Source organism: Phaethon aethereus (genome assembly GCF_964289735.1).
Source record: "Phaethon aethereus genome assembly, chromosome: 2".
NCBI lineage: Eukaryota > Metazoa > Chordata > Aves > Phaethontiformes > Phaethontidae > Phaethon > Phaethon aethereus.
This window is the reverse complement of record NC_138582.1, coordinates 95862267-95877305: the sequence shown is the minus strand read 5'-3', so window position 1 is coordinate 95877305 and position 15039 is coordinate 95862267. Positions and strand designations below refer to the sequence as shown.

The 15039-nt window shown below is 41.4% G+C and overlaps 1 protein-coding gene across 1 annotated transcript in view; it reads left to right on the top strand.

Moving 5' to 3' along the window:
- Window positions 1–916: 916 nt before the first annotated feature.
- The window catches only part of LYRM4 (LYR motif containing 4), a gene marked incomplete at both ends in the record, with an annotated part of 96168 nt that continues 82045 nt past the window's right edge, over window positions 917–15039 (top strand). Inside the window, one exon of the mRNA XM_082014955.1 lies at window positions 917–1002. Coding sequence (XP_081871081.1) covers window positions 917–1002 — 86 coding nt within the window. The remainder of the gene's footprint in view (window positions 1003–15039) is intronic.

Genomic DNA, 15039 nt, shown 5'->3' with positions numbered 1-15039 from the left:
GAAAAATGGTAAATGGAAACTTCCCATTGAAAATAAAAGCACAGAAGCAGGAAATCCCCGCTAATCTCCTTCAGAGAGTCTCACTACTTAACTTAAACAGTACCCGAACTATAAGTACACAGGTCAAGCCAGTTCAAATAACAGAATTCAACTTAAAACAGGATACCGAGAGAGAGGAACCGCGCCAGGCTCTGGTGCGCTACCACAAGTGAGCACGTTCAGCTCCAAACTTCTTGCAGCGACCGCAGCGCACGCACCGCTCCTTCCCAGGCCCTCTACCAGCCCCACCTGCCCAGCGGGCACCTCCCGACGCAACGCACCGACACAAGCAGCCTGAGTGCACACAAACGCGCTACTGCCGCCGGCCAGTTCATTTGAACGTGGGATTTCCTTTCCCCATCGCTCGGGCCTTTCCCCGCTCTGCCAGCGCTCGGGCCGTTCACAGCCGCACCGACTGGAGCCCCCGCGGGGTAAGCGGCGGCAGCGCTTCAAGGCAGGCCGAGGCTTGAGCAGTAAGACCGCGGCGGAGCCACCACACCTGCGGCGCCGGCCGGGGCCGATCCAGCGGGCCTGGGACACCCCCCCGCCCGAGCCCTCCACCAGGAAAGGCGCCCGCCGCCCCTCGAGGCTGCCTCAGCCAGGGAAGAGCCCTCAGGCCACGGCCTCGCCCGCGCCCCGGGCCTTGCGCTGGGCCCGGGCCCAGTCGCAACCACTGCCTCACCGATCCGCCACTCACCGCCCGGCCGTGCGCTCCGGTTCCTGCCGCGGCTGCCCCCGCCCCTGCCTGCCCGCCGCGGAAGCGCGCAGAGAGGCCGGCGCGGGCAGCGGGAGGCGGCTCCGGGAGCCGGCGCGGCCCCGGGCGCTGCGGGCGGGGAAAGGGGCCTCGCCGCGGGAGGACCCGCCTGGTGCCGGCAACATGGCAGCGTCCAGCCGGGCCCAGGTGCTGCGGCTGTACCGGGCCCTGCTGCGGGAGAGCCAGCGCTTCGGCGCCTACAACTACAGGTGCGCTCCCGGCTCGGGCAGGGACGGGAGTCAGGGCGGGCAGCGGCCCCGGCCTCGCTTTTTCCCGTGGAGCGGGGAGGGGGGGGGAAGAATACCGCTGTTGCCTGGGGCTGGGCAGGGGCCGTGTGAGAGGGTCGGTTTTGGCGGGCGCAGGGGAGCTGTGATCTCCGGGGACTCTGCGGAGGACTGGGCGGCCGCCCAGGCCGAGCCGTGCCCTGGGGGCGGGAGCGAGAGCGGGCTCCACCGCGGCGGGCGGCCTGGGCCTGGGCCCGGGCCCGGGCCCAGCTCGGGTCGCAGGGGAGGGTCGGTCCCTATGCCTGGCCCCGGGCTGCCTCAAAAGCACCAGATTGTGGGCCCTCCCTGTTGTAAGAGGAAGGGATAGGACAGAGATTGTCCCAGCCTGAAAGACCTCGTATCTGGTCTGATGCTGCCCCTCTCCTGGCAGGGCCCAGCCGGGGCCAGGTTGCAGCCCTGGTTGTGCTGGAGGAGGCTGGCTCCCTGCCAAACCTTGGCACCATGTGCTGTGCCCAAGTTCGGGGTGCTGTGCACGATGAGGGAGCAGAGTTCACTTGTCTCGCTGCACAAGATGCCAGGCTGTGTGGACGGCTGCCTTCTCTGTCTGTTGGTGAAAGACATGCACCTATTTTTTTGGCAAAAAAAGAGTATGCCTGACTACATGATACAGGCATAGGCCTGGTCTCCATTTAGATATCTGCTGCGTTCACAGGGGGTGCTCCCCACCTGCACTGGCAAAATTGTATTACCCACTGGTAGTTTATTCACATCACCGCTCAGTTGGACCATGGGCAGAGACACGTGAGCTACCTTTTCTGTGAATCATCTCCAGCTTGGCAAGAATTGGGGACAGAAGCCTTTGAACTTGCATAACCATGGTGAGCTATGCACTCTTCAAGACATAAGTATTTCCCAAACCTCATGTGTGAGGCAGTACCCTGAGAAGAAAGGCTGTGGGGCTGAAACTGAGCTGGAGCTAATAAACCTTCATTGCTAACTCCATGCAGCAGCATGTGTGTGCATCATGTTCCCTTCCTCTTTCTTTAATTCCCCTGCTATAAAGGCCGCTTTCTGTTCTTTGCTGTCCTGAGTATCCCAGCTCGCCGTTATTCTGGCTAACAAAGAGACGATTGTATGTAATGGGGATGACTTGAAGCCCCTGAGATGTGCAGTTGGTGAACAGTTGAATGTAGCTCCTATCTGGGCCACAGCGTGTTTTCAGCAAAGGATTTGTGCTGGGGGTTGATCAGTGATGAAGCTGAGTCCACAGCAGTGGGAGAAAGCAAGCCAGCACCACCTCACAGCAGTTACTCCAGTAATTAGTGGCACCAGCCTCACAGACCACATGTGGACCCCCCTCTGCCCAGGCCCTTGCTGATGGAGCACAGAGGACTTGGGAAATTGTTGTCATTTCTTCTCTATAAACCATACCTGGAGCCTAGCCCCGCTCCCCAGATCCCCCAGAATTGAAGTATTCAGGGGTCTTGGCTGTGTGGAAATTTTGGCATGCAGCTCAAAGACAAGGCTAACTATCACACAGTAGATGCACCAATGAGTTTTCTGCTTGACACGAGTAAAACTTTTCATTCTTTTTCTTTTAGTGTTTTAGTGTTTTTATACTAGCAAATTTTAAAAGATAGAAATAAGATATGTGTGGATTTTTTTTTTGTGGAAATTTGGATTTCTGATTTTTTGGCACCATATTATGGTGCAAGTTTTCGCTTCCCTTAAATGAAAGGTCTCAGTTTTTGGTGGGTCTATCCTTAGATATTATAAAATCAGCAACTGTATAGAATCCTGCAGTGTATACACATTTGTGAGCACTAAAAGCAATAGCAGTTTCTAGCAAGAAATGATCAGCAGCTATTAGATTTAGAGATCTGCTGGGACCACAACAATAATTCTGCTTTGGTGTTTATGCCGCACCCACAGCTAAAATGGACACCCCACTAGCTTCTTCCAAGCCAAGATAAGCAGTCCTGTTGTGTCCTCAGGGCTGCTGTAATGTGATATGGTAATACCCTGGAGTAAACCTAATGACTTTGTAAAGAACCAACTTGTAGCAAAGTAGAAAGTATTAAAGGTTAATCTTATTGATTCATGATTTCAGTTAGAAAATTTCAAAATCTTTTATTATTGCAAGCGGTGCATATTTGTAAGTGTATGCCTGGAGTATGATCGGCTGGTTATTATCTTATTTGCTTGCTGTGCTTTTTCTCTTAAATGTGTACATATAGATTGTGATGGAAAATTCAATGTTTTTGTTTTGTGACTTTCCTGGTAAAGATATTCTATATGTCATCTGGTGGTACGAAAGTTTCTTCTACCACCCAAAAGAACTTTCAGTGCCATAACTGTTAAGAATAACGTTAACTGAGGTCACCACTGACAGCCTTCAGAATAACAACACACAGGTGCATCTCCAGAGTCCTGCAGTAAATGTTCTGGAGTGTTTGGAGGCCCAGATGTGTAGGCCAGGTTTATAGCAGGGAGAGTAGACTGTAAGTAATTTCATGTCTGCCCTTCTGCCCTATTACCCATGCAAACAGTCTGAGGAAGGAAGCGTGGCTTGTACTGGAGGAAAATCAATATGCGAAGAGGGAAGATGTTAGATTTTGAGACAAAAGGGTGGTTCTTAGTAAGCATACTGTTTTCTTCTGCTTGGTTGACAAAAAGTAGATCCTCTGACAGTTTATAATGTGTTGGATTACAGTCTCAACTAAATTGATTTAAGGGATAATTTCTAAATAAAATTTCGTTTGTGATTTAAATAATGCCTTTATGTTGTGTCTCTTTTTTGTTACAAAAAACAAAAGAATTTATAAACTTGTGAAAGGTGTTAAAACACATCTGGTTGCAAATGAGGATAATCTGAACTTTAAAGTTTCTTGTTTGTTTAACATGACTGAAGTTCAGTGGTCAAAACATGTGGGAATTTAGTGGAAGAGAGTTTTCTCTAGGCGGGTAGCACAGGACTGGAGCAGGTAGCCCCAAGGGATTTTGACATCTCCATCTTTGACGGTTTTCATGACAGGTTTAACTGAACAGCACCATGGCTGACCTGACCTTGTTGCAGGTAGGCCTACTTCAAGTGGGTTCTTGGCTTGGATAAGCTCCAGAGATTCTAGCTAACCAACATTACTGTGATTTCAGGTCCCCAGCCTTCCTTTGCCTATAAAGATACGAACACTGTCTATTAAGTTCTGGGTAACATCATATGACATGCTTCTGGCTGGTCTCCTTTTTAATCCTTTCATTTCTTGTAGATATGAGCAATGTCAGAAGGTTTAAGCCCCTCTGTTGGAATTCTTCTGCAAATAATTTATGTTTTTTTTAAAGTATTTCTTGATTTATTGTATGTTTATTTCAGTTATCCATTATGTTCTCTGTTAACTGGTGGGTGTTGCGTTTTTTGTTTATATTGTTTCTTGTCTGTGTAAATTGCATTTTAATAGAATTTGATTTTTCTATTAGAATGTGCAATATTATTTGATTAATTAATAGAACTACCCAGAATATAGAAGAATCAGGGAAGGAAATTTGTCAAAACAGGTTTTGCATTGGAAACCAGTTAACTGAATGCATGCAGTTTCATTTGAGACATGTCCTTCAAGATTTTAAAACTAGTAAATCTGATTTTTGCAAATGTCTCCTAATCTGAGAACAAAAACAGAGCAAAATAAGTTATACTGTTTCTTCAGTGACAGTTGCTTCTCCTGCTTTGAACGGCATAGTTGTTGATCTGATTTTAGGGAGCCATAGAACACAGAACCACAGAACAGCCCAGGCTGGAAGGGACCTCCAAAGATCATCTGGTCCAAACTTTCATGGGAAAGGGAGCCTGTGTGAGATTATCTTGCACCCTGTCCAGTTGCATCTTGAAAACCTCCAGTGATTGGGACTTTATCACATCCCTGGGGAGGGTGTTCCAGTGATTGATTGTTCTCCCTGTAAAAAATTTTTCTCATGTCCAGATGAAACTGCTGCCAATGCAACTTGTACCCATTGCCCCTTGTCCTCTCCATGTGGCTCCTTGTGAACAGAGAGTCTCCATCCTCTTTGTAGCTGCCCTTTAAGTACTGGAAAGCTGTGATGAGATCTCCCTTGAGCTTCCTCCAGGTAGAAGAGACCTAACTCCTTCAGTCTTTCCTCATAGGGCAAGTTCTCCAGCCCTTTGATCATCTTTGTGGCCTTCCTTTGGACCTCTCCAGTCTGTCTGCATTTTTCTTGAGTCATGGGGACTGGAAGTGGTCCCAGTACTCCAGATACAGCCTGACAAGCACTGAGTAGAGTGGAATGCTCATGTCTCTGTCTCCGCTAGTAATGTCCCTGCAAATGCAGCCTAGGATCCAATTTGCCTTCAATTGCTGCAGCGGCACACTGCTGGCTGGCTCATGCTCAGCTTGCTGTCCACAAGGAGCCCCAGGTCTCTCTTGGTAAGGCTGTTCCTCAGCCACACAGATCCTAGCTTGCACTGGGTGTTTGCTTATGTCCTCCCAGGTGCAGGACCTTACACTTGCATTTGTTAAACGTCATACAGAATTTGATTTAGTCTTTCTCTGGAAGATTTTATCAACATGCAGAAGATATTAATTTTAAAAATTTCAAGGTGCTCATGATAAATGTGGCTTTTTTGTTTTGAATGGAAGTTTAGGAAGTAAAAATCCAGACATTCCACTATACAGAGCAGAGCATGTTCTTAAGGTATGTTTAGTCTTTTCTCATTAAAGTTGTTTGTCTCAAAAAAAAAGTCTGTGATTCCTGGGTTTTTGCACTAAGCTTAATATCTGAATTTAATGTAAAAGTTTGGTGAGACAAAGTTTTAACATTAGAACTTACTTTTCTACAGTTTGAGCCCTTCTGCATACATAAAATCAGAGTAAAGAACAATGACAATCACTAAAATAAAATGCTTACTTAGTTTTTCTTCTTGGCAATGAGTTGCTACTTCTGCAAGTCCAGATGGGTCTGAAAAAGAAAAGTCTCTTGTTCATAGTCAGTGTCATTAAATTTGCCATGGATGGCCAGGTATTCTGTATGTGTAGAGGTGGTAACTTACTGAAATACATAAGTAAGCTGATCTGTGTTTAAGAAAATATTTCAGCTGATGATCATTGCTGTGTATGCAAGATTTAGTCTGTTTTTTGCAAATCCGAACTATGTTGGATGCCAGCTGCTGTTATGTAAAGATTTATCGTGACTCCTGGTTAAACACAAAGAAAGAGCTATCCTTGAACATTTGGACAAGGGGGCTGGTTTAGCAATGTGCCATTTCACATTGTTTCTGTTGCTGTTCCACTAATGTCAGTCTTTTCCATTTTGAGACTTCTTGCTATCTGCTACCCAAATTAAAGTCTTGCTCAAATAGTGAGTGTGCTGATCAACTTCTTAGGCTGGGACACGGCAGTATATTATCATATGCTTTGTTATTTTACTTTTTCTGCATGCTGAATGGCAATAGTCTTAGATACTACACTCTGGAGAAAGATGTGAAACTGCTTTAGGATACTCTTTGGACATAAATTTAACACAAGATGTTAAAAAAAATTCTAAATGTTTTCATCCTCTCATTTCCCAGTTGGAATTCCAATTCTTTATTTTTTTTAATAAGCAACATGAAAAATAATTTCATGTCTGTATTAAATCCTACCTTAGCTTTCTGCTTCCTTTGTTTTTATCTGTCTTCCAGGTGCTTATGTTTTTCTTACAAACTTGTTTTATTGTCATCTGCAGTGTCAGAGTTGTTTGAGAATTGTTATTAGTTGTTTGATAAGGAATTCAACCTTTTTTCTTCCTCCTTGGCAGCTGGGCACAGATGCTGCATCTAGCCCCTTAATACCTTGTGTCACGTGGAATGAAATGGCCCTTGGGCGGAGCATGAATGCACAATCAGTATATTGCAGTTGTTCCTTGATTCTGTTCTTATGTATAGGCCCTGGAAGCTTTCTTAAATGTTGCAACTTAATTCAGTATATATAGGACCTTTGTGGGTCCTTTTACAGCGTACCTGATGTAGAAACATGTACGAGTGGTTATATCAGGTAAAATCATTGTCCTTAGATGAAATTTCATCTTGTCCATTTAATAAACTAACTTTTCTCATGTTGCTTTGCATGTCAGTCTAGCCTGTAGTCCATTCCTTTGGGAAAGAGGGCTGCTAAGAGGTGATCAAGTAGGTTGGTTGACTTGGCAGGCTGCAAGGGCTTTCTGCTCATGGGCTATGGGCTGCAGGGTTTATGCACTTGAATTTCAGGAAAGGCTGCTTCTGGATGTGGCAAACGAGCCCACGCAAAGGAAGGGAGCTGCTCAGAAGGTGCCTTCTCCTACTGCTGTAACAGTAGGAAAGAGGATGTCTAGGAGTAAGTTGTTCCTGCTATAGCAATTCAGATTGTCCGCTTCTGCGTGGCGCTTGTCTCAGTGGTTCCTCGAACCAGGGAAGGAGCAGGCTGTAGGAATAGTCAGATACACACGGGCACCAGTTCTGAGCATTCCTGAGAGCAGCTGGATTTTTGCACAAGTATAGGTTGAGTTGACCTGTACTTGCATAATGACCTGTTCTTCAAGGAGGCATAACTCTTTTAAGATTCTACTATCAACTCTTTTGACAACATAATTCACACCAAATAAATTTTTTTTAAAATACACTTTTTCAAAAAATGGATTTCTTTCTCTTCCTCCCACATACCTTGTTTGGTGTCTTTAACTGAAAAATCTTACTTCGCTTTTAGTCCCTGGTATATAGAATGTGGTCACTGGCTCTTTTTGCACTTTTATCACTCGGGTAATTTAATAACCATGTTAAAATTGTACATTGACAGTTATCTAAGCTGGGTAAGCTTTTTTCTTGCTGGTTTTCCTAATGAAGTTTGTGATTGACAAGATCTGCCAGCAGATTGTCAACTTTTGGTATCACGTTTTCTGTTTATGGAGGAAAAAAAGACTAAATGGTGATTTTTTTTTTAATTTTTTTTTTAAATCCAAAACAATAATGAGAAAACAGAGACATGCCATGTTATAGAAAGTACTGTGTTCTGTCCAAAGTCGTAGTCTGTAGCTGAGATAAGAAATGCAGGAAAAAATAAAATTGTCAGTTCTGTCCAGCAGAGCTGTCTGATTTCTGATTTCCTACTTCTGTAGGAGTAAAGGTGACTGAACTGCAGCTTTACAATACCTTTTTTTTTAGCTGTGCAAAGAAAGTGGATACCTTCTTTTTCCTTCTCTCTCTGTAATTGCTGTCTGTGTTCTGAGTGGTAATAAAATTTATGAGTTTTTGAGTTAATTTCCTACATGAGGAGTACGTGGCTATCTCTGTAATCTACTTGAAAGGTGTAAAAAAAAAAAAAAAGGTCAGGGCTGCAAGCAGCTGTGATATTCCTGAGCCCAGCATGCAGGGTGACTTCCATCCTACACTGTTGCAGATATTTATTTTGGCCTGGCAGCTGCAATGACCCAAAATCATGGGCAAATGGGCACTTGCACATTTGCAGATCAGTTTTGTAGAGCATTCACACAGGTTTGTGGTTGGCGTTATTAGTATCTGTTTCTTTGGGGACTTACATTTGGCTGTTACTTCAGTGACCACATACTATGCAGGTATTTTGCTCTTGTGTTATTTTAGGGTCTTTTATGTATATTGCCTTATTCTATTGGAATCATGTATAGTTGAATAGACATGTCAGTATTTTAAGAGCTCTGGATGGTGCTCAATCCACTGATTAGGATGGGAACTGTGAAAAGGATTGAGGTGATTACACTCTGAATTGTAGTATAACATGGAAATGTATGCACTTTTGGGGAAAATCTAGAGGCATAAGAACAGGATTTTGAATTGTCAGACTGTGGGTCTGACAGTATTGAAGTATTTCCATTTGACTTCAGTATTCTATATATAAAATATTTTGGAAAGACAACTAAAGCATTCTGTTCCAAAAATGTCAAAACAAAACCATTAGATACCATCAAAGTATATTTCTCTGAAAAGACATTTTAAACCAAATGGAAACAATTGTGCCAAATGTTTTGATTTTTTTGGTGGTAACATTTCCCAACTGAAAAATGATTCCATCGAAGTTCTGTTGATAGTGTTCATTAGGAGTTGCTTTCTTGGATCTAAAGATATAATGGTGATTGTCATTTTCCAAATACATTCACTTTACCCTTGTAAAGTTATGCTCTTCCTAAGCAATAAAGGATATCTACACATTGTTTTTCATGTAATTTTCTTCTTTTTTTTTTCTTTTTTTCCTTTTTTTTTTTCCTCAGAGGAGACTTTTGAATAGTGGTAACTTGGAGGCAGAGTTTGGAGCACATACATGGCATACAGAGTTCTGGGAAAATTGAAATGTTATAGTTGGAAGACAAACGAGTGGGGGCTTCCTCAAAATCCTGATTAATGGATTTTGTTATCTTAGTAACGGCAACAAATTGAGTAAATCTGATGTGGTTGTTATCCAAGACATTATTTGCGTTCTTTGTATAGCACAGTAGAACAGAACATTTTTCTTTTTATGTAAGATTTAATTACCAGTAGAATTTGTTTGAGAACTAATGAGAGTAATAGGGTAATAGGAAAATTACCGCCTCTGGCAGTGATTCATACCGACATAAGCATATGATTTCTGGTAAATGAAAAACACTTTGTAATGTAGTAATAGTTTTTAAGTATTGAAATGCTGTCCTAGCTCACCTCCTCCTTTACTTACTCTTAGATGTATGTGGCTTTAGCATTTAGTTCCTCACTGTATCCATCTGTATGCTGCCCATGATGACAAGATGCTGACCTTGTAACATCAAGACTTATTCAAGACCAGTACACAGGCTATTATTTCAAGAATTCTTTAGAAGATCCACATTCTGGATTTTTAAAAACTCAAAGTAAATTTGGGGGGAAAAAAAAAGAAACTGCAGTCAAGCAGGCAGTGTTTAGAACCACTGCTGCAGCAGTGAATAGCAGGGACGCTGTCTGAACTACCTCTTCGATAATGCTCTTCCTATGTTTTTTTGGGTTTGCTGACCAAGAAAGTATGATTCTAGATTGTACGTGGTTGTCTGTTTTTCCAAGAAAAATGAGCAAGAAAAGAAAACTTTCCTGATTGTTTTCATGCATGTGTGTATACTTGGGTCAGCTGTTCCATGACTGTTTTGCACGGAACCCGGTACAGACAATGTCCTCAGTGAGGAATATTTTTGGGGGATTCTTCTTGATATTATAGTTCTTTATCAAGAATGAAGATGCCACAAATCATTCAGACAGTATTCTGGCTAGGATAGCATTATAGAAAAATGGCTTTTTTCCCTTACATTTTTTCTACTTTTTATTCTATTGTCTTCCTTTTCACCTGACGGCAATATAAAATTCTAACATTTTTCTCAGGATGCAATGCACAACTGAATATTTAATATGATAACAGTGAAAGAATTCGGTTGTGTTCAGATGCAGTCTCCCTTAACAGAATGTGTATAAAATAAAATCATGAAATTATTCTTCAGGAAAATTTGACGGTCCTGTACTGTGAATGGCTAAATGCCAGGCTTGGCTGGTATTCAGAGACTCATAGAATTTAGGACTAGACTTTTCTTCATCATCATATTTGTTACAAGGTTTTGGGAAAAGTTGCTGATTAGATACATTTTTCTAACTTTTTAAACAAATAGAAATTGGTTAAATCTCATTTAAGTCTTCTAAAGAAAAGAAGCCCATGCACAAAGTAAATGTGTGTGTATGCATGTATGAATGTATTGGTATCAAGAGGTCAGGAATTCACCTCTGCTCCATCCCAGTAATACTTTTTCAAAAATCCCTGTTTAAAGCAAGGCGTGAAGCCATTGTGGAAGCTAGAGGAAGTATGATAGGTGTGTTAGTCGCAATTCAATGGAGATTCATTTGTAATAAGGTGGTGGTGTTTTCTTTCTTGAACTCAATAGCATTTAGATCAAAAGATGTTTAACTTAAATTTAGAAAACGCTGATTTATAAGTTGACATAATTAAATATATTTTTAAGGTACTTTGCAAGGAAGTAGTATGTAAGTAAATACAGCTCCATAATATAATAATTTGACATCAAATCAGAATGAGATTCAAAATGCGTTGTGGGATTCTGAATATGACAGCAGTCAGATTCTCCACAAACTTCACTGACAGGTCTTGATGGTCCTTCTGAGTCTGCTTGTCTGGCATATCCTGGTCTGGAACCATTAAAGACCTGTTTCTAAATCATTAGCTTGTATAAAAGTAAGATCGTCTTATTTTAGGTGCCAGAGAAAGTATGTGTTTAAAATTGAAAAAAAAAAAAAATAAAAATCTTTCCCTGAAACTATAATCAGTGCTAATATATTGGCAGTAATCATTAATTCACTATGGTATTGAAGCTTATATAATTGAACTTATGAACTGTGACTTTTAAGTGCCTATGAGAATAATTTCTTGTATCCTGTGAGGTCAGACTTTACAGAGGTGTCTCCATCTCTCTCTTGCACATCATGTGATTTCTGCTAACTCATATTTGCTTGCAGGATACATGGTATTTTTGCTTGGTAGTATTTATTTACTGGTGTTATTTGTTTCTCCAACAAACGTACAGATTATCACAATGCTCAGCTGCAGTCACAGGCAGATGTAAACATCTGTTCATCATTTGCATAAGCAGGAGAAACGTGAACAAATGTTTTCTCGGAGCCTTGGTGTTGGAAGAAATCAGTTTATCTTATGGATAGCCACCGTGAATGTTAAACGCTTTTCTGCAGCCTATGTTAGAATAGCAGTGAAAGAGCTAAATGTACCCCAGGGGGGTGGGGGATTCAGAAACCATCATTTATTTGCATTGTTAATCACAGTTAAGAACAAAGGAACTGAGAGTGGAAGGGGCTGGGTACAAGCCATCACATTTCGTCAAGTTTTGGATTGAATCACTAATAGAATTCTTTGTGAAACAATCATTCATTCATTCATTCATCGAAATGTGCCTCCCCTTGTAATCAATGTCTTTATTTAAATAACATCAGACTGCTTCCTTCTCAGGAAAATGTTTTAAAGTCAATACAGCTCAAATGAAGTGCTTAAGACACAGTACAAGCTGGAGTACGTCCTAGAAGTTGATAGCTTGAATTATTTTCTGGATGTCAAATAGAAGTGTGTTGTGTTGCCTTGAAACTAACCTGCTACTAAGTTCCAGAAAGCATCTTTGACTCATCTAAAATATCACAGCATTTTTCTAGTCCAATAAATTAGAAAATAGGTTTTCAAATTAATGATCTTTGTATGTAAACTAGTTTTGAAGGGAGGAACATTTATTGTTTAAGTAGTTTTATCACTGTCCAAAGTAAATTAGATGTCTCTCTCATAATGCTTATTCCCTGACCTGACTAATTAATGATATGAAAATAAATGTTCAAGTGTTTTGTTTACAAAACAATAATAAGAAAAGTATTTTGTGTAGACCTCTAAATAGGTTTCTTGATTTCCAGAGCTATGGAGCACGGTTTTTACTGAATTTGTTAATTCATTATTTTCAGTTTGTAATTTATACCAAAAATTGTTGCCTATTATTTGCAGATTTTGAACGTGAATATAAATATTTATCATACTGGTGGTGGCACCTTCACAATCACCTCCAAAAGCAGTGAGAACATAGGATGAACATAGTCTGCCCAATACTGCATTGCTGTAGTTGGTAAAATAAGTATATTATACTTATTACAGAACTCCTCATTCTGTGAACTAGTGGCACTACTTACTAACCTATGTGGATTTGGAAGCTTGATTGTGGGATTTTATTTCCCAACAATTTGTTGGAATCCTTGAAGGAGAAATTCTCTATCAGTGCAAGTTATTGCTACCATTACCTAGGGACCTGGTGCTTCTGCAGCTTCTGTGGGTAATTTGTTCCGAGATTGGAAACTTTTTCTGCTACCCTGGGGAATGGAAGGTCATGTTGTATGTCAAAGGGAAGGTAATCTGCCCTGGTCATAAAACGTTATACTGAAAACATTGTTATGATAAATAGACCACTCTTCATACCTCTTTTCCTCTCCTGTGGTAACCTTAGCCAGTACTCATCCGAGTTACTGAGTTTTAAGCCAGATGTTAATTCCACATTTTGAGTAATTGTTATCTGAGAAGAACTTCTTACAGCCATGTGCTTATGGGAGGGAAAGGACTTGGTGTTTGCTGTATGGGATTTTTTTTCTTACTCGCGGATAAAGGACAAAAAGTGCTACCATCGCTCATGTGAGTGAATATTTTCTTGTGACTTTTAATTAGCTATTAAGTACTATCTGGGTTTTTTCGTAACACATTTTTGGCTTGAAATTGCAGAATCTTTTGTGATATATAGATGCACCAGTCTGAACTTACTCTTGTTCAATAGAATAGATATATATTATAGAAAAATAATAGATATATATTATAGAAAAAGAATAAGGTGATTTTTTTCCCTTCATAGTGTAAGCCTCTAAGAGTGTTAAGAGTTTGACTGGAAAACTCTCTAAAAATTACTGACCTTTACCTTACCTTTATCTTCAACTTTAAATTTTAACATCTGAACTTAACATACTTAGGCTTGACTAGATTAAAAGACAATACTTTGTCAATGTTTCTCTTGGAGAAAGAAAATTGACCTCTCTCTTTGTCTTCATGAATATTTCTAATCTCCCTTTCTGTTATAGTGGTTAGATTAAACTGCTTCAGTGAGCAGAAGATCTGTTGGCAGGTTTATTGAATGGCTTCTGTTCACTGGACTAGCATATCTTAGGTTTTAAATATAATCACATTTTTCTGTCTGGCATTAAATTATGTATTGTCAGATCAAAGTATTGCATTGCATGCTGGGATCTGCAGTTTGGAGAATAAGAGTGTATGCACCACAGTTTTAGAGGTACAGGCCATACATAGCCCAAAAGAAACATTTTGGCTGGTAGATGCTCTTAGCTTCATAATTGGTGGATAGATCATCCATCCTACATTGTTTTTTAGAGTAACTGTAGGAAAAATAGTAAGAAAAAGAAGTAAATGTAGGAAAAGGAAGATGTTGAGGTGCTCGAGCATGTCCAATGAAGGGCAACGAAGCTGGTGAGGGGTCTGGAGCACAAGTCTTACAAGGAGCGGCTGAGGGAACTGGGGTTGTTCAGTCTGGAGAAGAGGAGGCTGAGGGGAGACCTTATCACTCTCTACAACTACCTGAAAGGGGGTTGTGGCGACGTGGGTGTTAGGCTCTTCTCCCAAGAACCTATTGATAGAGTGAGAGGAAATAGCCTCAAGTTGCACCTGGGGAGGTTTAGATTGGGTATTAGGTAAAATTTCTTTACTGAGAGAGTGGTCAAGCATTGGAACAGGCTGCCTAGGGAGGTGGTGGAGTCACCATCACTGGAAGTGTTCACAAAATGTGTAGACGTGGCAATTCAGGACACGGTTTAGTGGGCCTGGTGCTGTTGGTTTGATGATTGGACTTGATGATCTTAAAGGTCTTTTCCAACCTAAATGATACTGTGAAAAATAGGAAATTTTTTTTGTATTTTATGTTAAGTAGGTTTCAAGAATGTTGTATTACTTCACTTAGGATTTAGTATTACTTTGATTCATGTGTTATTTCTGGACTCCAGAAAGATATGTAGGATGTATAGGTCCTGAGAAGCTGAATTTATTTTACTGGAGCTAGCAGAGGTCTCAGGTATGTCGTAGCTGATCATTGTTATGCTCCAAAGATCAAGAGCTGTGGGCATATTGTTCCATAGCTAGCCTGCAAAGGGTCTGGCTGTTTTCAATGCTTGTTTGTGCTGATAGCACCTGGGTGGTACAAGGAGTGGTGAGCCGTATGGTGCGGAAAGCTGTGGTGGATAGTTTTGGCATGTTACGCCTGGTGCATAGAGTTGCTATGCAATTTATGTGGATGAGGAACAGCTGTGCCTGCCTCAAACCCTCAAATCTGCCTCACTGACATGGTCTATGAGTGAACCAGTCACTCAGCTTTGCCGAGCAGAATATTCTTTTCCCTTCAAACCTTGCCTCTGCTCACCCATGGTTTCTT